This window comes from Mauremys mutica, chromosome 10 (genome assembly GCF_020497125.1).
Source record: "Mauremys mutica isolate MM-2020 ecotype Southern chromosome 10, ASM2049712v1, whole genome shotgun sequence".
Lineage (NCBI taxonomy): Eukaryota > Metazoa > Chordata > Testudines > Geoemydidae > Mauremys > Mauremys mutica.
This window is the reverse complement of record NC_059081.1, coordinates 25,597,555-25,623,547: the sequence shown is the minus strand read 5'-3', so window position 1 is coordinate 25,623,547 and position 25,993 is coordinate 25,597,555. Positions and strand designations below refer to the sequence as shown.

General features: G+C 40.9%; 1 protein-coding gene across 7 annotated transcripts in view; it reads right to left on the bottom strand.

The window, feature by feature from the left end:
- KIF5C (kinesin family member 5C) overlaps window positions 1–25,993 on the bottom strand; it is a 121,433-nt gene that overhangs the window by 71,869 nt on the left and 23,571 nt on the right. For all 7 annotated transcript variants that reach the window (XM_045032317.1, XM_045032319.1, XM_045032318.1 and 4 more), the window contains one exon: window positions 6,566–6,656. In XM_045032317.1, the coding sequence (XP_044888252.1) occupies window positions 6,566–6,656 (91 nt within the window). The remainder of the gene's footprint in view (window positions 1–6,565; window positions 6,657–25,993) is intronic.

Below are 25,993 nucleotides of genomic sequence, written 5' to 3'. Positions count from 1 at the left end.
CCATTTCCCATAGCTATGGCATTGACAATATTTACAGCTTCATTAATTTTCCAGGGAGTAGTGGGGAGGGGGCAGCCTGAGAGCTGGAGGATTTGGGGTTTATTTTATTCTGATTATATTTGCTGGTACAATGTTATAGTTCAATACAGCACACAACAGTACATAATTGTTTATTTGCAATGCAAGCGGGATCTTCCAGCTGGGGGAAGGGGAATATACACAGGTGTTCGTAACACTCATGGATTTTTAAGAACTCAGGCTAGTAGTACTGGGTAAATTTTTCAGATCCTGAAATCAAATAATCAGATAATAATGCAGAGCACCAGAGTATCTGTGCATCGAGGTGATTAAAATACATTGCACTCAGCTCTTAACTCCTCTTTCCATATATAAAAATATCACACAAATATAATGTAGTTTTCCCCTTCCCTAGCAAGAGAAGGCCTATAATAAATTCACAAATGGAAAAAGCATATTAAAAGAAGTCTACTCTGGTATAAACAAACTAGTCTATGAATTCAGCCCAGCCCATTACATTTACCAAGGGGCTTCTAAACAGGTCTGAGTTTCTCTTTATTATTTCACAACATTCATTCAGAATTCCCTTTTGGAAAAAGCATCTCATTGATTTGCAGTTAAATGAAGTGTGAGCTCAGGCAGACAGAAATGTCTATAACAGTATTAGCCTGAATATTATAGAGACAACAGCATTCCCAGAGGTCTGGTTGCAGCTAGCCTTCTATTATTTATAGGCCCTGATTCTGACCACTATTATACCAGCCTACATCAAAACTAAACAAATTCACTTGTAATTTCATGGGTGAGATTTTAATGTCACTTTTCTAGAAAGCTTGAGGCACATCAGACAAGGTGTTTAGAAGGTATGATGGTTAGAGGGGGGATTCTCTCATTTAACATTTTCTTAACTTTTGTGGATAATCAAAACTTTAAAACAGCTTGCCCTAGAAACGCAAGCTTTGAGTTTCTATCTGTCAGTCTAGGCAACGGACAATGCCTGGGGCAGCCTAGGAGGGTTGTCGTGGGTGGCTGGATAGGGAGGAATGCCTAAAGCAAGGAGAATCTTGGAAATGCCTGTGGTGGTAGTGAAAGTGGGAGGGAGAACCGGAGTTGACCTTAGGGGTGGGCGACAGCCCAGGGCGCCATAGTCGAGGTGGTGGGGGGGTGCCATGGTGAAGAGGCAAGGGTGGCGGGTGAAGCTTCCTCTGGGCCCCCCTCCCACTCGCCCCCCCCCCCCCAGTCACTGCTCACAACGTCCCTCCTCTACTCCCATCCCTCTCCCAAAGTGGGGGGGGCTCATAGGGAGGAGAGGAAAGATATGGCAAGGAGGGGGGCCTTGCTGGGGAGGAGATGGAGGAGAAACACAGTGAGCGGCGGAGGTCTCGTGGGAAAGGGGTGGAGGACAGGAGGGTCACACAAGGTATGGCTTGTGAGATATTTAAACATTCAATTTGCTGAACAACAATATCATGCCAAAATACACATAACATTATATGTAAAGTTATGAACATAAGCACATTTCTAAAGACAAGTCTGGGGAGAGGCTAAGCCAGTTCCTCAGAGACAAAGGGCAAGCTGACACCTCAGCCAGGTGTCAACAAGGCTGATGGACCATGACGTGCTAAGTGGCCATTTTGGCAAGGAAGGGGGTGGGGACAAAAATGTACATCTTAGCAAAAATACTGCCTGGAGCTTCCTTTCTTCACCAGACTGCCTCTGCCCTTGGCTCCCAGGTGGAAATGCTTCTGAAAGAGATGGGGGGACATGACTATAAAAAGGGGGCAGACAGCCCAAAAGATCCCTCTCTCTCTCTCTCCCCCGTCCCACCTTATTCTCTATACCTGTGAAGACAAAAGGAAACAGCCATTGGACTCTGGAGGAGGAGTCCTCACCTGAGAGTTCGGTCAGTAATCTGCTGGAGCATATGGTGGGAAACTTTGCTTGAATCTAATACATTTTGTCAAGTTCACCACTAAAAAGACATTTTATTTTTATTGTAACCACTTCTGACTTCTATGCCTCATTACTTATGCTAAAAATCTGCCTTGTTATAGTTAATCAACTTGTTTTACTGTTTTATCTAATCTATTGTGTTTAAGTTGGAGTGTCTGGGTACTCTATTTAAAATAATAAAATAGCATAGTACTCCCTTAAAGGTATAATGGACTAAATATATTGGTAATGTCCAGGAGGGGGCTGGGCAGTACAGAACATACATTTCTGGGGAACAGCTGGAACTGGGGGTATGTTGGGGTCACCCTGCAGCATAACCACGGCTGGTAAGAGCCAAGGCTGGTTGCAGCACAGAGCCATATCTGGGAGTGACTACTTGCTGGAGGCTGTTTGTGAGCCGTCCAGGTTGGAGGCTACCGCAGCAAAACATTATAAGGGGCACGCCAGATTACAGGGCAGGGGTGACACAGCTATTCATTAGTCTGGATTGTGCCCCACTACGTCATAATGGCATATTACACAATTGATATGCAACCTTCACTGGCTCCAAAATGAAATAGGGCATTTGCTTCAAGGGGTTGGTCCTGACCACTACAGCCCTGAAAGGTCAAGGTTCAGGTTCTCTCACACCACGTTTGGATGGATGTGTGCACACGCAGATATACACTTGGTCCTTATCACTTTCTCTTTTCTCTCCCTTTCTCTCAATCTGTTTTCTGCCCTTTTGGCTTGTAATCTCTTTGTTACATGAACTGTCTTCCTCTGCTCTGAGACAGAGCCTAGAACATTTAAGGTTCTGCTGCAATATATAAACAAAGAGGGTTCCACAATGGAAAGCTTTCCACGTAAAATGTCCTCTTCCTTCATGAGAGAGATTTTTGCTTTGGCCTTTGTCAGTTATATTGCCTTTGTTGACTGCAGCTCCTGCAAAGAGTCATGGAGTGAGAAGTGGTCTGTACACATTTACACACACACCAGAGTGGTCCTCTTCTGAGTCATCATTAATTCCTGACCCAACTCTTCTCTATAAATACATTTTAAGTGTTATTCTTTTCTTCAAACTCTAAAATCCAAATGAAGCTAATCCTTAATCATAAAATCATAGTATATTAGGGTTGGAAGGGACCTCAGGAGGTCATCTAGTCCAACCCCCTGCTCAAAGCAGGACCAATCCCCACACAGATTTTTACCCCAGTTTCCTAAATGGCCCCCTCAAGGATTGAACTCACAATGCTGGGTTTAGCAGGCCAATGCTCAAACCACTGAGCTATCCTTCCCCATACCCACATGCCTTCCCTCCCTGCTTCCTTCTATCGACCCAGTGAGCTCAGCCATTCAGCTATTACAGTGTGGTAAATATTAGTACAAGCTGACCACTGAGGATCACGTCATATGGGGCCACATTCTCTGGCCCATTCCATTCATTTTTCTCCTTTATCATCATTCCTGTCCTTGCTACTTAGCCCTCTCATACTTATACCCTCTCACAGAGTCTGTTCTTTTCCACAGTTGTTTTTTTTTAAGCGATGTTAAAGAATGGCCTGTAAAAAGAAACACTAGGGCCACTTGTGTCCTTAGACCTGTTTGTAGACTCTGTATAATGAAAGTTTTCTTGCATGCGTTTTTAAATTTAAAAAAATAAACTTCAGTGCTCCTATTTTCTGTGGAGAATAAATGCCTTCCTCCAGAATTCATGAGCCTTTTTTTATTTAAAAAAAAAGGGGGGGGGTCAGGGGGGGAAGAGCTTGTTCTGCTCATTCTGTTTAAACAGATTACTGGTATTTATATCTGATACAAGATCCTAAGGCAAGACTTTTAAACATTAAATATAATCTAACAATATACAGTTTTAAAAATATTGTTGAATCAATTATCCTAGAGGTAGGCAGTATAATCCAGTATTTCTCTTCCATCTACAATTCTATAATTAAATATTCAAAAAAGTACACAAATAACTGAAAGAGACAGTCAATGGGCTATTCAATGAGAACTACCCAAAAAGCAATTACCACAAAGAAATCATTAAAACAATTCATTGTCTCTTCCTCCAAGGCTGCACATACACAGTAAAAATTGCTACAACTAAAAAGCAAAGCTAGTGTTGGCCATTACATATTGACCACGTAGTTTAACAACATCTAGTAACCATGGTGTTTAATTCCTTTCAGTCAGCAGTATTCTTCCAATAGGACAGTGCATGAAAGACAAAGACCTCAGACCTAATCATCTCTCTGTATAGGAAAAAAGCTGAAGCCTTTTTTCTGATGATAAAAGACCGGATCAGAGTGGGAAGGGACAGGAGGGCGGAAAATAGAGCAAAAGAAAAAAGAACGAATATATGACCCACCACGGCCTATTATAATCCTTCAAAAAAATGGATTTTACAAAAATCACCACACTGGAGAGATTAACAAATGCCTCTAAAATCTAGATTATCATACTACATAGATTGTTTCTGTACAAAAGTGTATGGTTTCATATGGTCCATATACATAGGGATATGAAAATAATTTGGCTTAGCGACTGCTGTTTATTAAAAAGGACTGATGCTTTTCTGCTCTTTTGCTAAAAGTCCTCATTTAGAAAATTCTACTGTCAATGCAATTATTATAACCATCATTTTAGAAACCAGTGGTCAGTCAGGCATTCTCTACAATTATATTAATCACAATGAAACCACTGGGTCCTGTGAGTGTATATTTTGAATAAGGATACAAGAGAACTATTGGAAAGCTACTGAAACATAAAAACAATGAGTCTGGCACCCAGGATGCCAGCAAGATAACATCAGTAAATATTTTCAATGGAATGCATTCAATCAGTGTTTTCCAAAAGCTTTTGAAAGCTGAGCCCCAGTTCAGGAAAATGAAACCAATTGTTCCCCTACTCCCCCAACCCAACTCCCATTGTGTTGTTAAAGGCAGACCCTTCCTAATTTACACAGTCCCTATAATTGGGCCCCCTCCTTTGGAAAACATTGGGTGTAGATCTTCATAACAGGATACTACTTTTTTTTTTTAAATACCTTGAACCATGAAATAGTTAATGTTGACATTTAAAACAACATCACTGGCATCGAAGTTAAACCCCATTAAAAGAATGAGGCAGTTCAGACCTCAGAGCTGTTGTTTCAGGTTGTCTATTAACTCAGGTAGATAGATATCCATCTTACACTCACTTCTGTTTTGAAGATTTCCTTTGCAACCATAACAGCTGAAGACACTGCTTTCATTTTTGTGGGGCGGGGGGAGGGAGACTCTGGAGAATAACTGAGAGGTGGGTCCACACTTCCCCAGCCAGCCCATCACACCCCCAGGTAGCATGCCTCACACTGAGAGTAACACAGCATTAAACAACAAATCAATGCACCCCTGGACAGTTTATAACACCCTAAAGGAGCATTAAAAAGCTTTAAACAAGGCTGTCAAGTGATTTCAGCATCCAAAAAGTGCAACCATCGGCCTTGGTGCCTTATTTGCCATTATGAAACCAATCTGGGCTGACCCTGAGAGGTACTGAACAACTACATGGCCACCTGCTATTGCTCAGCACCTCTGGATCACATCCTTAGAGGGTGCTGAATAAGTTCATGGTTCTCAAGTTAAAGCATAAAACTGAAATGACTTATAGTAATTTTTTTTCCAGATACAGGTGTGCAATCTGACTGTCACTAAGGTATGTCTACACTGCCGCTTGGAGTGTGACTCCCAGGCCAGACAGACAGACATATGCAATCTCTACTTGAGCTAGTGTGCTAACGAGCTAGCCAACCAAGCTCAGACTCCAGGGGTCAGGCATGCTCATAGTTTGGTGACTAGCCCATGCCACTGCTCATGCTTCAAAGTCCACATTGCTATTTTTAGCATACTAGACTGAGCAGAACTAATGCATGTCTGTCTACCTGGGCTGGGAGGCATGCTGCCAGCTACAGTGTAGACGTACTTTTTTGTGTGTTTAGCTTCCTTTAATGGGTGCTATCTGTGCACAAAGCAGCAGCTGATTCAAGCCCTTTGTGTTCTCTTCTTAGACAAGAAACATCTTTGAAGCCATAAATTGTTCTAGTAAAGTACCTCAGCAGCAGCTGATCTTCATCCTTTTAGCAAAACTGAAGTTTCTCATCTTTCTTGAAGCCATTCTATCATCTTCAGTTGTATAGGTGACCAGGCCCTGTCCTATGGGCCTACCCACATTTAGGAAAGTTTTTAGAAAGCAGTCTCTACTACTGTTTTGTGGGATTTTTTTTTCCCCAAAAAAGTTCCTGCTAACATGGGTTTAAAACACAGTTTCCTTAGTCACAGTACAGCAGACAAAAACATGTTAAACCAATCTTAGAAAGCCATTTTCTAGACGAGGTGCTTTCCTACTGTTTTATCTACTGGAGGAAATAGTTTCTGACAGTGTTTTAAAATGATTCCACACTCACTAAACAAACTGTGTTTAACCCACGTTAGCAGAAATTGTTTCTGAAACTCATTTAAAAGCTGGTTCCTACCAGAAGATGAACTCCAATGTAAATGGGACAATACTGCTGTTAAATCCAGAAAAAAAATTAACGTTTACATTTGCTGTAATAGAGAACAATTGTGACACTTACCTTTAACAATCTGCTTGGCACAGGCATTATAAACTTGTTCCTGGGTCGTGTTTGGTGGTAACACTCTATCAAAGACATAAGGTTTTGCCTGCTGAAATAATAAAACACAAAGTAATGTTTTAGAAAATGATAAAAACCTATAGCCAAAGCAGTAAGAAGGCAGAACCCATTTAATAGGCACCCAGATCAAAGGCGTGGCTGTTTAAATTAGGGAAGATGTTCAGTGCAACAGATACGATGTATTTCAGTGAACAAACAATGAATAAACAACACATCTGATGTTGTCTGAAAGTCTGTTCCCAGTCATTAGCAAATATGGAATGGCACATGTTGCCCTCAAATTTCCTATGTATTTAGCTCATTGAATTGGATACAGTTAAAGAAAGTGGTAGGAAACAATGGGCTAAAATGTGACTAATGTAATCCTGAGTTCTTCCCCATCTCTTCCAGAATTTAAGACAGAAGATCCATATTTCTAACCCAAATCTATGACTGAAAAGGAATCTGTGTCAAAGTTCATCACAACTTTCTACCATTCTAACCGTAGGGGTAAAGATCACTGAAGACAGACCAAATTAATTCAAATTATCATCAGTTTTAAAAGCCCTGCATTGCTGTCTAACCAGCCCCATATCAATCTTAAACGTTGTTAGCACATTTGATTATTTGGAAAGAAAATAGCTGGACTTCAGCTAAGTGCTGAAAATGCAAATAAGTTGAAGCATAGCAGTAATCAAAGAAAAGAAGCCAAGGAGTAGAAGGCCTAACCAATTAGTAGACTAGTATACTGGTTTTTTACTCAAAGAATTACAAAGATTTTCAGCTGGAACAATGTGAATGTTTTTTTGTGCGCTAGAAACAAATATGATTACAAAGTGAAGCACGTGTTTATGAAATGAAACAAAAACATTTGGCTGTGGGGATTTTATCATTGGGATTTTATCAGGTTGCAGAGGATGATCTTGCCACAGAAACGAAGTTAGCCAGGGATTCTAAATACCATGGCAAATGATGCACTGAAAAGTCGTGAATACGTGGAAAAATCATACACATGCATTAACGAAGTGGAATCTGCTTTTCTTCCTTCTGGCAGCAACATGGGATTGGTTACAAAGAAATACATGCCAGCTATCCTTTGAAATAAACCTTTGATGTGGAAGACATTAAAAGGTAAATAGTTTTTAAGACAGAAGCTTAGAGAACATCCTTACAGATCAGTAAAAACAAGTAAACGCTAAGCTATCTTCATTTAAAATAAGATTTCTTCAGTTAAATGCCATGAAGAACAGAAGCCAATTCTTCTCTCTCTAATTTTCCACCAAAGAATGCAATACCTCCAATCCAAAATACAATACTTATTCTGGAAATCCCTGTAACGCTGTTTCAAGTAACTGATTGATGGCTAAATCTGACATAATGGGTCACACTCTTGTAAATCATGCAATCACATCTGCCATCTGTAGCCAACTGTTCAAATATTTGTGCTTGACTCACTATTTTCTTGTTACACTCTGATTTATTTTAAGCTAACCATGTACCTGACACTTCCGCAACTCTGAACATTCACTTCTTAAACTACAGTAAAACACATACAAGCAAGATAAATATAAAATATATTAGAAAAAGCTCATCCTTGAGATATGAAATACTGTAGATAAGAACATGTATTACCCAACCATTTTTTAAAAAGTTGGAGGCACATAAAACTATATACTGTCCTGTTGCAATAAAGCATGTGTGGTATATTCTCAAAGAACAGATCTCAAGTAGCCTATGTGAAATGAATTTAGTTGCCTTCATCCAGTTCCTAGTTAATAGGTTTCCATCTCTCTCTCATGCACATGCATGATCCCCTTTTTTGATCTCTTAAGGGCTTGTCTACACTGGGAACTTATTCTGGAATAGGGTAGGGTGTGAGTTTAAAGTGCTGTAGCTATTCTGAAATAACTCCCTGAGTAGAAAAAAGAGCATCTTTTCCCATTTAGCTATCCACAATAGCTATCCTGGTTAATTTCCCCATGTAAGATGAGCCATGAGCAGAAAGCCCAAGGAAGGACTGAATGTACTTGGAGCCTGAACTACCCTCTCACCCACAGAGACATTTGCCCCAGGTTAGGGTTGAGGTCCATCAGCCAAGCTATACGGCAGACCTTGCACCATGCTGTTACCATGTACACAGAGAACTTCAGTTTCCAGGGCAATCAATACAGCTCTTTCATGAGCACTCAACAAGAAAAATGCCAGAGATCTTCAAGAACTCAGGTAGACGATCCATCATAATCTTGTACACAGCTGAAAGGGTAAATTTCACAAGCACTCTCTGCAAGTTACAAACATTAAATTGTTTTATTGATCAAACTAAAAAGTAAAAGAGTGTGAGCAAACAGCTCAAAAAGTGCCATGTAGGTTAAATTACCTCATACAGTTCTTTTGAAAAAAATGCCAGCTAATTTATTTTATATCATTTCTAGCAGTCTCACCACATTAATTTTCAACCCAGATGATCACTTGCACTTTAGAAAGGAGAGCTTCAAAAATGATATACTAATAGCAATAATAAATAACTAAGGAAAATTAGACTGCAAGATTCATCACAGCTGTCTAGAACCATTAACTTCTGACCTTATGAGGCATCCCTGAAATCATACACTAAAATTAGAGATGGACCCAAGGCACAAGTTTGGGCAAGCATTCAAACTCCTACAGTAGGGAGCTCTGTAGATCCAGGGCTTTGGTATAAAGTAATCTCTAACAAACACTGTTACTGGTAGCCAAATTCTGGAGCTATTAAAGAATGTGTCCCAATATATCCAATTCAATGGACAGAACTCTCTCTAAGAAAAGTTATAATTACATTTAAGGTAGTGTAAACAGGGTTCTCCAACTCCTCTATCCCCCACACACCCCTTCTTTGGGCTACCATTGATCCCCTACGATAAGCTCCTCCCACACCTGTTAGTTTTTCAGGTTTAATCTTAAGGTTGTTCACACCTGCCTTTATATAATACTTTTAAACATTCCGAACTCTTCACACCTTTGCTTTGTTTTTTTTCCCACATGTGAAAAAAAGGTACAAGTAGCAAATGTTTTATAAAATGGACTACTGTGAGCTCACTTTAACTTGTAACATCAACATACACACACACAAAACCTATGTTAAAGGAACATTAAGACTCCAATACCAAGCACTCAAAAGTTAGGAAATGCAAGAATTAAAGGTAGTCTACAACCTTAATTCAGACCCCTTAAGTATATGCATGACAACAGAGTTTTCAATTACATTATCATGTATTTTTTGCACAAGATTATTGTGACAATTGGGCTATACCTTGCACCTGCTTAGGTATTTACCATGGAAAATAGGTCAAGACATTTTCAATAAAGAATGATATAAGCAGGTACAAGAGAACAACACAGAGAAACTAAATTAGTCCAAAGATCATAGGACTTAAGAAAATTCAAGGACAGTGTTGAAATCATGCTAATATAAACAGATGGGGAACTGGAAAATAATGAACCAAAATTGGTGTGTTGGACATTAGGCCTAATTTGTTGACAATAAATAATAAGAGGATGAGCTATTCCAATCACCATCACCTTTTTGCATCCTTAAAAAAATTTTGAGGAAGAGAGAAAAGAACAGATGTAGGCTACTGAAACAAGCCTCATCATCATGGCTGCTACCTTCACCATCTTCTGGAACTGGGAACCTTCTTTATCCTAATCCCAAGAGATAACTTGACCAGACCAGGGCAGAGAGGGGGACCCAGATAATATCGCCACCCTCTGCCAACTCCAGATGAATCTCAACCACTACCTTGGATGAAATGTGATCAGACTAACAGCAACAACAACTGCTCCAGCCCACCTCAAACCTTCTCTCCCCAAAAGGACAGTTATTACCATCCTTGATACCCTCTAAAAGACTGTCAAACAAGGGGGAGTTTCCATCTAAAAAGTCTCTCCAGCTAAAGGGAAAGGAACAAGGGATGTTGTTAAAATGAAAGCCTTACTTAATATTTTACATTTCAAATGCTGTAACTGGTTTCCCTCCTTTTCTGTATCTTTAATAGAAAGTTAGAAGGATTTTTAATGGTGTCATTGCCATGGCATTAAGCGGGCTGAGGTCTCTGTATACCAAACCTTCTTTATACTGTTGAACAGTGACTGGGTTATACAAGGACTTTTGGCCCATTTATTCCATCTAAATTAATACAGCAGGACCCCTCAGATCTTCCTGAAGATGGAAAGTCTGTCCTATTTGAAGTACTTGTGCAGGCAGGTCTATGCCCATCCATAACTAAAGGCCCTCCCCCTCAACTAAGGCAGAGGGACCACTAAGTCCAGGTTCCAACTGATTATGGGGGACAAAGGAGAAAACAGGAATGGGAATGAGGTCCAAGGTTGAAAAATAAAGGAACTAGAAGGGGACATCAAGCAGAAAGTCCCAAACAGTTCCCACCACTCCTCAAAGGTGTCCAAGAGGTCAGACGCTACCCAGATATGCAAGCAGACAAGGGGTCAGAAATAGGTCCCGCATCCGCAGAGCTCCCCATGTGCAGCTTCCTCCTCCTGGATGGAGGTCCATCTTAGTCAATGCCAGGAAGAAATTGACGAGGCAGTCCTGAAATTTTGTAAGGTCACAAATAGGGTGTACATAGACCTCAGTAGAAGGTTTTAGAGGAGCTAGAAGAAGGGCTGCACACTAAATAGATGCAGCACAAGGGACGAATGTCAGGGGAGTTTGTGAATTGCACCAGGTGCACACCCATGTTCATGGCTCCTTAGAGGAGCCGCCAACTAGTATCCTCAGAGGGCCATAGAACCAGAGTGGAGTACAGACTGGCCCATTGGGGTTCCTTGTCCTTCTAAGGTGGTAAGAGGTCCGGCCACTTGGTGTTGGGGCAGGACACAAGGGCGAGGAAGTGGATATTATGAAGCATGAGCACATAGAGATGTTCTCTGGATTAAGCTCAGAGGCAGACTGGCTGGATGTTGCGCAGGCAGCTCAGGTGGCGTATTGGCTGTGTCCAGTGAGGCTCGCAGGGCAGGAGCCCAATGATGAATTTCTGCAGGCCAGAAGTGAGGGGTGGGTGGGGAGCCCCTCCCACAGGGCCCACTCAGGGAAAGCTGGAGAACCAGTCCCAATCCCAGTCCCCAACCCCACTCCCAACTCACGGTCCCATTTTCCCTCCCCAGTCCCTCTCCCACAGCTTCCAGACTTAGTTTCCGTTCCCTATCCCAGGCTTCTTGTCCCAGTCGGTGCTCCTTACCCCTTGCCCTGCAGATCCGGCTTTTGACCCCTCTGTGTTCAAATCAGGCAGCTTCCTCCAGCAAGAAGCGAGAGACGCCCTGCTCTCAGTTCAAGTGCTTGGACCTGACACAGCCTGCAGCAGCCCAAAGCTGCAACTGCAGAGAAAGACCCGTTCAGCTCCAGAGTGGGGCATCCCTAGTGCAGACAGAATCTTCAGGGAATTTAGCAGCTAAAATGGAGCATTTGCAAATTGCTATTTTGCTGTTTTCAAGAATGAAGCAAGGGGGAAGTACAGAGAAAAGTGCCTTTCACTGAGAGCTCTCTGCTCTCAGATGTACAAATCAAGAGACTGTGGGTAACAGCAGCATTTCAGCTAATCAAGCATAAAGAGCGAGAACAGGAAAGAGATGGTTTGTCCAGGACACATGGAAAAATGGACAAGATGCAAGGGATGTGGTTTAGTTAGGCCAGTGGATCTCAACCTTTCTAAACTACTGTACCCCTTTCAGGAGTCTGATTTGTCTTGCATACCCCCAAGTTTCACCTCACTTAAAAATACTTGCTTACAAAAATCAGACAAACTAAAAAACTGTCACAGCATGCTATTACTGAAAAATTGCTTACTTTCTCATCTTTACCATATAATTATAAAAGAAATAAAAAAGAATATAAATATTGTACTTACATTTCAGTATATATTATATGGGGCAGTATAAACAAGTCATTGTATGAAATTTTAGTTTGTACTGACTTTGCTAGTGCTTTTTATGTAGCTTGTTGTAAAACTAGGTAAATATCTATTATGTGTTAAATGTACCCCCTGGAAGAGCTCTGTGTTCCCCCAGGGGTACACATACCATTGGTTGAGAACCACTGCATTAGACCACATCTTTAGTAAATTAATTCATCTGAGAACTATCCAAACAGTGAGTCATATTGTGCAGGTCATGGTTCTTCCATAATGGCTTCCACCAGGTGGAGGGCTGCCATCAGAGTTTCAAACCTCTTCCTCCAGTTGCAGATCCCCAAGTTCCAAAACCCTATCTAAATCCTTCCCTGCTGATCCCCTTATTAACCCTGATAGAGGCTGTCCTTGCAGTAGCCATGACAATGCACCGTGTAGTGTCAACAACTCAGAGGGCAAATCTATGCCTTCAAATAAAGTTAAGTAAACTCCTCCATAATGTACACCTGAATGTTCAAGATGTTAGTTGCTTTGCAATAAGTAAAACTGGTCAAGAACCAAGGTTCCAGAGATCTAACTGCCCCTGAATGGCTGGCTGGATCTAAACACTGACTCTCAAATTTCATCCACCTTGTATTCCTAGTGATTTGAAGAACTGGCAGTTACAACTGTAGACCACTGCCTGCTTTATACTTCAGAATCCTCTCTCTCACTTGTGACTTCATTCTTGCAGGTAGCCACTGCCATTAGGCTGGGAAAGAGCTCCTGAGAGTTGAGCTACTAATCGGACATGTGAGGGGACTCAGGCTAGACTCTGGGAGCACAGAATTTAATATACCATCCCCTACATTTGCAGGAGCCAATGGCTTACTTGAGCTTTGATGGCCCTCACCCCTTTCCACTCAGGTGATGGGCCCCCCTCTCCCAGTCACCTCCCACTCACAACCACCAAGGGAGAAGGGACTCTTAAATGGGCCACTACCCTCCTATGCCCCCACCTCCACTAGTCCAGACAATGCCTTTGAGGTGCATTCAGAGATGTGACTCTGATCGTTACTGTCAGTCAATCATTTAGTGGCACCAAATCTTTTTGATCCTCTCAGAGGGGAATACTGCAGAGCTGTATTAGACCACATAGTCATCTTTACCGGGTAGATTGCGTGCACTATGACTATTAAGAAAACTTGGTCATTATTCTGCATCATTGATCATTCAGGTCAGAGATTTTTGTTGTTGATGCTAAAATTAATAATGTATAACTGGGTTAAACATATCAAGCAAAGTACATTCACCAAGATATCGAAAGTACTAACAGATGATCATATGACTTCATTATACATATAATATCTCAGAGCATTCAAATATGCATACTTTAAAAATGACACCATTCACATACAACACTAACAAGAAAAGAATACTTGTTGCATGCCTGAAAGGGAACATAAGAACATAAGTTTTATAGAGAGTGAAAAGCAATGTATTATCGGAGGCTGTGGCAAGGTGCTGGTTGAGAAGCCCTTAATGATATCAGCGCCTGCCACTCCAGGCCCAATCAAGGGAATGGATTGGGGCTGAGTGAATAGCCCCGTGCCTGCCCAATAACTGGCCGCACCTGCCAGTCTTATTATCCTGGCTATAAAGGCTGAGAGAAAGGCAGAGAAGGGGGAAAAAGGGAGAGAGAAATGTCAAGCACAGAAGGAAGTGGGAGCATCCTAGTCTGTTGCCTCCTAGTCTGTTGTAGGCAAAGACTGTATATAGTTGGGAACGGGTGGTGGGAAACCTTTTGAGAATAAAGAGCACGGGTGTTGCACCAGACTGGAGTGTCCCTGACTCATTGAAAAGGGGGGCCCAGGGGCACAGTGTGAACCCCGTTACAGAGGCACTCAATCTTTAACTCAGCCACCCCATGTCAAGTACTGGTATTATTGCCAAGAAGAGAAGAATGATTTCATGTCATCTTCCTAGCCTATATTAGTGTCAAATTATGACATTTGATGCCATCTCAAAATTGTAAGTGTAGGGGCCACGTTGATTGCATCATGACTGCTATATCAAATTTGTTCCATTCACAAGGAGAAAGGGCTAACACCCTTCTCTCCAAGTCAGAATGGGATCTGAAAGTCTAAATGGGTTCTTTTTCACCAATAATACAGAGTCTACAATTGAATCTTAGTTTACAATTCCTGCTGATGCACAAGAACAAACAGAACCCATCTCACTCTCCCATAGCTCTGTTAGCTTCAGAGTGCCACCAGAATTAAAAAGCAGGTTAAAAATTTGTTTGCTTTCCTAACACATACATTTGATTAAATAAAAAGGAAGAGGCCAGCGGTTGTACTGAGTAAGGATGTGCCTTTTTTACCCAGGGCATTTTCTGACCATAACTGCTCTTTATTTAAAAAAATGATAAAGAACATGTTAAATACATCTAACAATAAATAAGATTTAAAGACAGGTGTAAGAAAAGGTTTTACAGATAACTAAATTAATTACTCAGCTCATAATCTCTCTGGAATACCAAGTCAATGTACGCCAACAGCATTTCCCATGAACTATTAAATCCTGATAATAATCCTAATCCTCAACTGAAAAAGAAATGAGACCAAGCAATTACGTACGAACAGGCACTGCAGAGCAATTCAAGTCAGGAAATAGCTTGACAGACCACACAGCAGACTTGAGTATTTCGCTGGGGTTGCTGGAATCTAGCACACAGCTGCAGCGCAATTTGTAACTTTCATTCTCTGCAGAAAGAATCTTTAACCTTTTGTAACATGTTCAAAGAGTACAGAAATTTTACACCATGAAATTGTTGATATGGTGGAATAATTTGCAATCTAGAAATAGAAGTTCTAGAAGTCACTCCTCAGTTTTAGTTTCCCCTGAATTCATGTTAAGGTAATAGACCTGGAAACTGTTCTCTTTGAAAATGCCTTAGAACATTAGGGCATGAATATAAAAAGTCTTCATAATACAAAGAAGCCAACTTAAATAGCTAACTGATAAAAATAAATTCTTTAAGTGCCTAACCTTTCCATAAGCCTGTGGTTACAGCAGCAACTGCTAAATGCACTAAGTGAACAGAACATGCAGTCTTCACCATTCAATTAGACACCCGCAAAAGACAAATGGCCTGCTGAGTTGGGCTTGCAGGGCTCAGGCTAAGAGGCTGTTTAATTGCAATGTACACATTTGAGCTAAGCCTGGAGCCCAGGCTTTAGGACCCTTTGAGATGGGCCTCTGAGGTTGCTTTCATAGAATCATAGATTATTAGGGTTGGAAGGGACCCTCAGGAGATCATCTAGTCCAACCCCCTGCTCAAAGCAGGACCAATCCCCAAATGGCCCCTTCAGGGATTGAACTCACAACCCTGACTTTAGCAGGCCAATGCTCAAACCACTGAGCTATCCCTCCCTCCCAAAAAAGTAGTTTTTCACCACAGATGGGACTTGAACCCACAATCTTTGACTTAGAAAGCCATTGCCTTATCCATTAGGCCACTGGGGAAGCCAATTAACCAGTTTTAAGCCATACAGTCCTGGTTTTCTGAAGTACTGCCCCCTATCCAGTAGCAATTTAGAACTGGATATGGTTGTCTGGTATTTTCACATGCAGTTGGGGCGTGCATGGAGGACCCCATTTTTTCAGAGCGTGCCACCCCCAGCCAGTGTGACCCACCTCACACATCACTCCGGCAGGGCGCAATCATGCCATTCCCAGAAGTACTGGAATGTCTGGTATTCTGGGGATGCCACAGTGCCCATCCTATTATGGAGGAAACAGAAAGGTAGTGGGGAAGGAAGGAGAAATTCCAGGGAAGCCTGAGGAAATGAATTAACTACATTTTGTAGTATTCCCGAGATAGATGTGTTTGATGCTTAAAGTGTCAGATATCTGGCTTCATTGTGATACGGTGAGTTCTGAACATCTTTACTAATTGTAACAGTTACACATACCAGGTTTAAATTACAAATAGGCCTTACCCAGAAAAAAGGGTATCTGCATCCAGGATTTGTACTTTAAATAAGATCAGTTTTACTAAGGAACATTTTACACGTCTCTTGTTTGAAAAGAAGAGGTTTTGCCACAGAGTTTATATCTTTAATCAAACATGTGTCTGTACTGTCAAAAACACCACCGATCATACACTCTAACTTGCAAATAGACTTTTTTTAAAAATATAATTACCTTGTTTATCAGGTTGATCTGAAGTTGCGATGTAAATATAATAGATTTACATGAAAACTAGTCTAAAAATGGGGTATAATCAATTGTAAATTACCAGAGTTACTAGTTAATAAATAAACAAAGCACAAATAGGAATTATCTCCATTTTACACCTGGAAATCTGAAGCAAAGAGGTCATATATCAAGTTTGTGAGAGCAAAAAAAGAATCCAGATGTACCAAGTCCTAGTCCTGAGCTTTAACTATGATACCCATTCCTCTTTTTCCACTTTCCATTTTGTTTGTATTGGAGTCCATAACAAAGAAAGTCACAGCAACCATTTTCTAGGTGTTGAGCCCTGAATGCTGCTGGTCATTTTAGCAAAAATATATCAAGATCCAAAATTTACCAATGACAACATGGCCTCATGTTCAAAAAAGATAGAATTAGGATGGCTTACTTAGCTCAAAATAAAGTAAAGTAGTCTATATGAAACAGGCTCATGTCTTTTTACAGCAAGTGACTTCATATCTCTAGGACAGTGTTTCCCAAACTTGGGACGCTGCTTGTGTAGGGAAAACCCCTGGTGGGCCTGGCAGGTTTGTTTACCTGCCCATCCGCAGGTTTGGCCGATCGCGGCTCCCACTGGCCGCGGTTCACTGCTCCAGACCAATGGGAGCTGCTGGAAGTGGCGGCCAGTACGTCCCTCAGCCCGTGCCACTTCCAGCAGCTCCCATTGGCCTGGAGCGGCGAACCACGGCCAGTGGGAGCCGCTATCGGCTGAACCTGCGTACGGGGCAGGTAAACAAACTGTCTCGGCCTGCCAGAGGATTTCTCTAAACAAGTGGCATCCCAAATTTGGGAAACACTGCTCTAGGATAAATTTAAATTGTTCTCCTGAGAACAAATATATTTAGAAACAATTTTGGTGCATGGGTTATTCAGAATAAGATTCTATAAAATTAATCTGGCATAAATACAAAAAAAAATCCTACTTCATGTCAGTGATTGAGAAAATAAATCTAAACTCTGGTGGATTTTCCAGTTTTTAAAAATACTTACTAAGATGGCTGGTTCTTGCATTTGCATTTTGGTAGAAGGGCAAGTTTATCATTAAAAATTATCAAAGTAAAGCCTAAAATGGATTCATCCAAAAGAATGGTAACAAACACCACCTTTCTACAGTAGAGTAGGATGACTTCTTGCTATCAGATATGATCAGGAATTCTACTGCCTATATTAAGGGCAATAATGGACAAAGAATTAGGATGGGCTGGTAGGGAAGTTACTGGAATGAAGTCAAAAGGTCTGGATTCTAGTCACAGCTCTTCCACAAACTTGTGAAATTGGGCAACTCACGTAACTTATTATTTGCACTTTAATTTCTCCTGCTGTAAGAGGGACATAATACTTCCCACTTCACAGGGGTACTGCAAGGATAAATTCATTTTGTAAGATGCTTAGATACTAGAGTGATGAGCACCAAGAAATACCCGTAAATCAGATAAATGAACTCCCCCTCCCCCCATTTCTCATCTCTGAGATAGTTTATAATATTTCTCTACATCTTAATTTTGGCTCGAATATAGCAAGCTGCACCATGCAAGGGGACCCCCATGCCACACAAAGCAGCTTGCAGATGGGGGCCTTAATTACTTTTCAGTATATGTAACACCTCACAATCAGTTTCTCTCTCTCTCTCATAAACAGCACTTGATTAATTCACAGCAAACAATAGGCATTTGAACAGCAGCATTATCTTTCCGCAGCATAATTTAAGCTTCATTTTTAGTCTTCATAGAGAAGAAGCCATGCAGAGAAGAAACTATGTTAATAATAAATTGGAAAAAGGATTTCATTTAGAGCCTGTATAACGCTGATTTAAAATGCACATTCACAACCTCACTATTTGGGTCCTTTACCATGTGCTGTGGAATTAGAATCGTGAATTTCCAACTTAAGTTGTTTTCATAAGGTTAAAGGGCTTTCCCCAGCCTTCCTCCCTCTTCTCCCTTTAAATTATATGAATTAAGGCAGAATAAAAAAAAATATTTCAGACACACAATAAATTATGCATTTATTCCTAAATCACAGAAAGGCTGCTGCACTACGAAACCAGATGTAGATAAAGGCAGATCAAAAAAGGGTACATTTTTGCCAAAATGAGATTGCAAGGAGAAACCTGTTCTTCACACACGAGTTTGAGATGTTAGTTTGCACCCATCTAAAATAGGTGTAAATCTCTCCCATTATATTGTGCCGCTATATCACACAGTATGTACCAAATGAACCACTAGCATAAACAGACACAATTCCAACACACATCAGTGAATCTGGATTTACTCCTTTACCTATAGATGCAGTTGAAATAGTACTAAAGGGGAGAGCAAGACATTCCATCCAACCCGATACTTGTTCTCACAGTTTTCCAGTAGTTTGTGTTACTGCATTATGGGGGGAAAGTCAGTATTTATTTTAGGTTAAAATGCCCTTATTGACATGGAATGTATTTGCAGTCCCATTCAGCACACAGTCACAAACCAATTCATTTTACTTCCACAAAACACAGTCAAAGTCAGTCCGAGCTAAACCTTTAAAATGCTGCTTTCCAACTGCTCTTAAGACAAGCCATGCTCTCTCAGACCACATTCTGAAGTCCTTAGGTAATAATAATTGGAGATGTACCAATCTCCTAGAACTGGAAGGGACCTTGAAAGGTTATTAAGTCCAGCCCCCTGCCTTCACTAGCAGGACCAATTTTTGCCCCAGATCCTTAAGTGGCCTCCTCAAGGATTGAACTCACAACCACCCTGGGTTTAGCAGGCCAATGCTCAAACCACTGAGCTATCCCTCCCCCTAACCAAAAGTCCTGTAAGGACACTAGACACATTATTCCAGGCCACAATTAACATGTTGGTTTTCTTTTCCAACACATTCAATGCTTTCCGTCTTCAATGGTGACCTTCCAGGACCAGCAAGATGAGAGGCCCCTTGTAAGCATCCAACTAAAGCACTGCCAAGTTGAATGAAAGATGGACTCATGATTTTTCCAACAATCCTTTACTCAAGTTTTACTGGGTTTGAGGACAAAAGCCAAGGATAACCTGGCTGCTTTCCTGAATCATTGGGTTGTAAAAACTAAAAGATCGGGTTCCAATTCATCTCCCATGTTTGTTTTTGTATGTGTAAAATTAATAACTTGGAGACACTATCAAAACCTAGCTTTACAGAAGGACAAGGGGAAGAGAAGTTACTGTCTGTAATACCCTCCCCTAGAGGCCTGAAACTAACACTCTAATACACGTGCTTCTCTAATAAGCCATCTTTATTCTCCCCTTGCACTTGAAGTGGCAACAGAATTACATCACTTTTAATATTCCATTTTTTATAAAAACACAAAAGAACTCTGCTGCAGAACCACTAGAGAAGCATCAAATATTGTTTCTAAAGTCCCATTTAAAGAAAACTAGAAATTTAAAGATTATATTATACTATTCACAACAACATGGAAATGAATTTATTAATAAGATATTCTCAGCCAGATCATCATAATAGCAACAGACGACACACAATGCCCTCTCAAAAGGTCAATGGAAAATGGTTATATTCAGATGAACTACAGATGGGGCAAAGTCTCTATTTAATGTGAGGTTTTATTAGAAAAGCATTCATATAAGCACGAGAGATAGGCAAACACTGAGAAAAATTAAACATGTTTTAGGGAAGCACAAATGATAAAGGGAGCTGCTGATTATCAACTCTGCATATGGAAGAGAACTGCAGCATCAGGACCGTAGTATGTGACCCCCTTCATTGTAACCCCATTTTGGCATCTTGGGTCAAGGTATCACTTACAGATTTATGGGAAACTAGATGGCTCAGGGGATTAGGAATGGGATACAGAGCATTCTAGGTCACAAATTCAAATCCAAGCCAGGTCAGCAGGGGTCATCATGAAATGAGATGGCAGTCTTGGTCCACATAAACAGTATCCTTCTTGGCACTCTCAGCAAAACCAAGGCCTGAATGGGAATGGAGAGCTAAATTAGCTGCTTACTGCTCCAGGTGGTCCCTCCGGATCAGGGTAGGCATACGTTGGAAGGAAAACATATGGAAGCTTGCACTCCCACTGCCTGTGCTGTACAATACCTGCTCTGTTGGCAGTGGAGCTGAGCCAACACAATTCACAAGTACATATAAAACTTCCATATTCAAAAAAATAAAAAATAAAAAAGTAAAGGCCCATATATTTCTGCACGAGATTCATTGCTTGTTATCCACACTCACTGATTTCCTCTGCAACGCTATCCTGAAGATATAGCCAAGTCAAAGTAACTGAGACACAGATATTTCCACAAACTCTAAGTGTTTAACATCCAGACTACCATAACAGTAATAATCCCATTACTGTTAACATGCAACTACAGATAGTAAATGTTATTACTAGAAACAATATTGGAACATTTAGGGGTTTTTTTCCATCCTACATGAGAAAAACTGTAGATTCTTAGAAGTCAAAACCAAGTAGTGTTCCAAGGTAGCAGAAAGAGCATGACAACAGAGCCTGTGATTTAATAGTGGAATGAGTATGTTACTAGGGCCTAGGAACGCCTAAATTCTAGTCCCTGCTGCATCACTGACTGACTCACTGTGAGGCCATAAGCAAGTCACTTGAACATACTACGTCATCTGGCACACAAAGTAATTTCCAATCTTAGAGAAGGGTTGAAAGGCTCAATTATATAATGTTTTTACAACACTCTGAGCATTTATATTATGTTCTAAATGTTAAGTATTACCAGCCTACCTCAGCGGCTTCACATGTAACACAATTTAAAAGACATTTAAAAAAAAAAAAAGAATTAATGTTGGCAAATTACAGCACAACCAGTTGCATACCTCCTTCCGTCTCTCCATAATGCTATTCTTTGGGGAATTACATGCGAAAACATGTTGACATAAAAGATAGCAAGCACTCTGACGGTAGCTTCAGCCTTGTCTACACTGGAATTTTAGCCACCAGCACAGCTGCACAAGCACACACTTCTAGCATGCAGCTTACCTGGTTTCAGTCTATTTACATATGGTGTAAATTGTTTATGTAGGGGCTTACACCAATGCAACTACACCAGGGGCTAAAATCCCATTGTCCAAAAGACTTTCCAAATCCCAAGCGTCATCAAAGCAGGCACTGCCCTGTCTCTGTAAGTAATGCAGAGACTGGCTGCTCGTGGCAGAATCCTCTTTCGAGATGGAGTGAAGACTGCAACTAGACAGAGATCCTATTACACTTAAACATGTGTAAACATTTTGATTATTTATTGCATGCAAGACATTTCTCTTTGTAGTGGTACTTCTGAAGATTCCCCTTCATTGACTGTGCAGCAGTCTGATTTCTGCTTTGTGTACAATATTATTAAAGCATGGTATAAGCTTGATTAATGTAACTTGTACCTAGAAGCTCACTGTATAAGAGCAAGAGATAAATAAGAAATACACAGGATCTATTTGTTAAAGCTTTATTTTCCATCTCTCTGGTGTAATGTTCTCTCTTCACAATCGCTAAATTCTTGTCACTGTGCAACACTTCGATTTCATTTCTCATTTCCTTAGGGTGACCAGACAGCAAGAATGAAAAATCAGGTCAGCGGGTAGGGAGGTAATAGATGCTATACAAGACAAAGACCTAAATGTCAGGACTGTCCCTATAAAAATCAGGACATCTGGTCACCCTACATTTCCTTCAATTCTGTTCTCAGCTAGACTGTTGTGTGCTTCACTCTCCTCCTAACATTTCACACTCCATCCAGGACCATCTTTTTTAAACAAATCAATGTTCTAATCCAAGGAAGGGAACAGCAGCCCAACCGAGAGGCACAGAGTGGTCACTAACTGAGTTAGTCACTGGAAACTTTGATTCTAACAAGACGATACTGATAAGTGGGGGTCCTGCCCTGTAAAAGGCAGTCAAGACCCTTTATTCATGATCTTGAAATCCATAAGCTTCTGCTGTTCAGTCTGAAGAAATATTTTCCCTGATGAATCTTCTCTCACTAATTTGAGAAAGAAAACAGATCACCTTGATTTTAAGGGTGAGTCATCAGCATTGCCAACATTCATGATTTTAAACACAAGTCTCACAATATTTGGTGTTGTCTTTAAAGCTCCAACATCTGGAATCAGGTGATTACATTAGAATCTCAGATTCTATATATAAGGTTTCTAGCCCTTGTGGTTCCAGGAAAAAAAGCTTGAAAATCTGAATCCTAAGAGTTCAAAAACTAGATGGCAAATAAAAAGATCCCAACATTTATTATTTTTAAATCTCATACTTTAGGGAGGGGTGGACTAAGTTCCCGCTAAGGTGCCACCAAGGGCCGCACACCTAACTCCTCCAACCCCGGAGCTGCTGTTGTGGGGAGAAAGGCGCCTCTTCCTCAGCTCCAGCCCTGGACTGCTGTTACGGGGAGAGGTGCTCTCCTCCGGCTCAGGTGCTGCTTGGGGGCGGGGCCGTCCTTTCTCCCTAGCCCCACTCCAGAGCCCATTCCCCAAACCCCTCATTCCCAGCCCCACTCCGGAGCCTGCACCCCCAGCCAGAGCCCTCACCCCAACCCTCTTCCCCAGCCCTGAGCCCCCTCCCACATTTCGAACCCCTCAGCCCCACCACACATTACGTCCATATTGGTGCACATAGCAAAATTCATTCCGCACATTGATGGGAAAAATTAAAGGGAACATTGGGGATGGACCCTGATATAATGGTTGAGTCCTTAGAATGACTCAGTATAACCAACCTTATTTCAAGGAAAATAGGGTCAGTCTTCATTTGAAAGTATCAACCTAGAGGTGGGCAGAAACAAAGTTCATGCTTGCAAGAATTTTGAAGTACCTTCTTCTCCTAATTTTGGAGCACATGCCATGAAGACAACTAGCATGCCTGAAATAGAACATTTTTTCCAGTTTTCTGAAACAGGGGGATAGATTATAAAATGTTATATGAAGAACCTGCCCCACCACCACCCAAAAAGCCAAACATACACACACTAGCATTAATGCAACATTAAAGTTGAGAAATCAGGAACTCAAAAGCCAAGAAATCCAGAGTTGTGTGACTTTATCCAAAATGTGATTGCACTGACTCTGCCTGGCTTAGCGAGACCAGCAGTTGGTACAGAGGTGCCTATGCCAACCCACCTATCAACATATTTATCTGGGCAGGAAGGGATATATTCTCCTGTGCCTTGTACAATTGGACCCTAATTTCAGCTGGAGCCACTATGCACTACTGTAACCCAAACAATTATTACATAAACAATATGAATAATTGAAAAACAACATGACTTCACTGCCAGATTGATAAATATTTATGGCATGGAGCCAATTAGAAATAAAATATACAGTCTAATATTTTCCTATATTGATTGGAATTTTATTTAAAATGTTGGGGAGTTGTTTTCTTTTAGAAGTTTCTTTCTTCGACTTGCGCTTTTTAAATAAAGTAGGAAATGGATCTTTTGGCCTACAATTCCTGTGAATCGGTTACCCCCTCAAAATGCAATAAGGCTTACATAGACAATATGTTCATATTTAGGTTCTCTTCTCTTGCTGTGTAGCAATAAGGCTGACATGAAGTTACCGGATATATCTCGCCCCTTTTTTCCTGCTAAAACTGGTCACACTGAGTAGAATTTCCTGACTTATCCTTCAAACAGTATATAGTCTTGCCATTACAGCCTTTTCCTCTGCAGCTTCTTATTATACAAAATTAATTAATAGCACCTGGAGTCTTAGGGGCACAAAGGTAGTGGGATTCGGTTAGACAATGTGAACACAGCCTCTGGAACACTAGTTTCAGACTCAGATGAAGGAACATAGGCTTAATTTCTCACCTTCCCTGAAAAAAGCAGTGGAAAAAAGGACCATGTCCACATCACACAACAAGAGCAACCTCCTTATAATACCAGTCATCAAAACAAGGACTATTAACATAGGATCATGGGTAATCCAGGCCTTCTTGCATGTCTCCACCTAACAGAAGGAATCTGCCAGATAGAGGAAGAGGAAAGGGTGACACACAATTAACAGTAAACAACTTGGGACAAATGTGCAAGAAGTGGTTAGTCAGCCAGGTTTTCTAGCCAAAGATGTCAGATTCTCAGATGGGGAAATGCTGGTATCCCAAATCTTAGTAACAGGGAGAAAAAAATACCTAAATACGTACTCCCTTAAAAAACCCACGAAAGGATAGGTCAACTAGCTGTAATACGTAGCTCCTTAGGGAAGTAGAAGCAACCAAACCAAGAACACAGCATACATAGGATATTCACTGAAGATCTGGATTTCACAATACGTCTACTCAGAACAGCTAGACCGCCCAGAGTGCAGGTGGTCATTATGTCAGGTCTCTCACATGTTAACCTTCTTCCCAGAGCACAAAGGACCAGGATTGTCACATAATTTAGCATCTGTGCTCTACTAGCATCAAGCTCATCAATCCTGTTTGTACCATCAAGGCATTCTACATAAATCCTTCTCCAAATCATTCTGTCCGGCAGGCATTCCCTGGAAAAAGCAGTCACTAAGATCTTTGCACTGAAGAGCCACAAGTAGCTGCTCTTTTTATTAAGATACAAGCCATCTGACACAGCTTTTTTTTTTATTTCCAGTATTTCCTATCCTAATTGCCAGAATGCAACATCCTATCTTCACTGTCCAGTAGGTAAAATATGCACTATTGACTTACACATTGAAAGGGCCAAAACTGGACAGCATGTTTATTTTTTTTTAAAAACCTAATCATTTGGCAGATTAATTTATTATTAGAAGCATTAGGATGGTTGTGGCCTCCACATATCATCATCAGAACCACAATTATATAGCTAAAGATAGTCCCTGTCCAGAGGAGTTTACAATATAAATCAACAAGGTTGAGAGAAAAGGGATTGAGACACAGAGATTAAGTGACTTGCTCAAGGTCACACAAGCCTGTGGCAGAGCCAGGAATTAAACCCAGATCTCCGGAGTCTCTGTCCAATGTCTTAATCATAAAACCATTCAACTGCAGAACTATTGTTAAAGCTAAACAGGTTATGAGGTGCCTCAAGCCAGAACAGCAGGTAGAGAACACACCAAAGGACATAAAAATTCTGCATTTCAGCCAAGGTCCAATGTAAATGCCTCATGCAGCCATTAAAAGAGTAACAGGGAGATGGGTTAAAAAGCAGAAATACCATTCTGTGTGGTGCGACATTCACCAATTCTGCTGATACAATAAAGTTAGCAGGCAAATAAGTGGTTCAGGCTGCAGTTAAAAAACATCCAC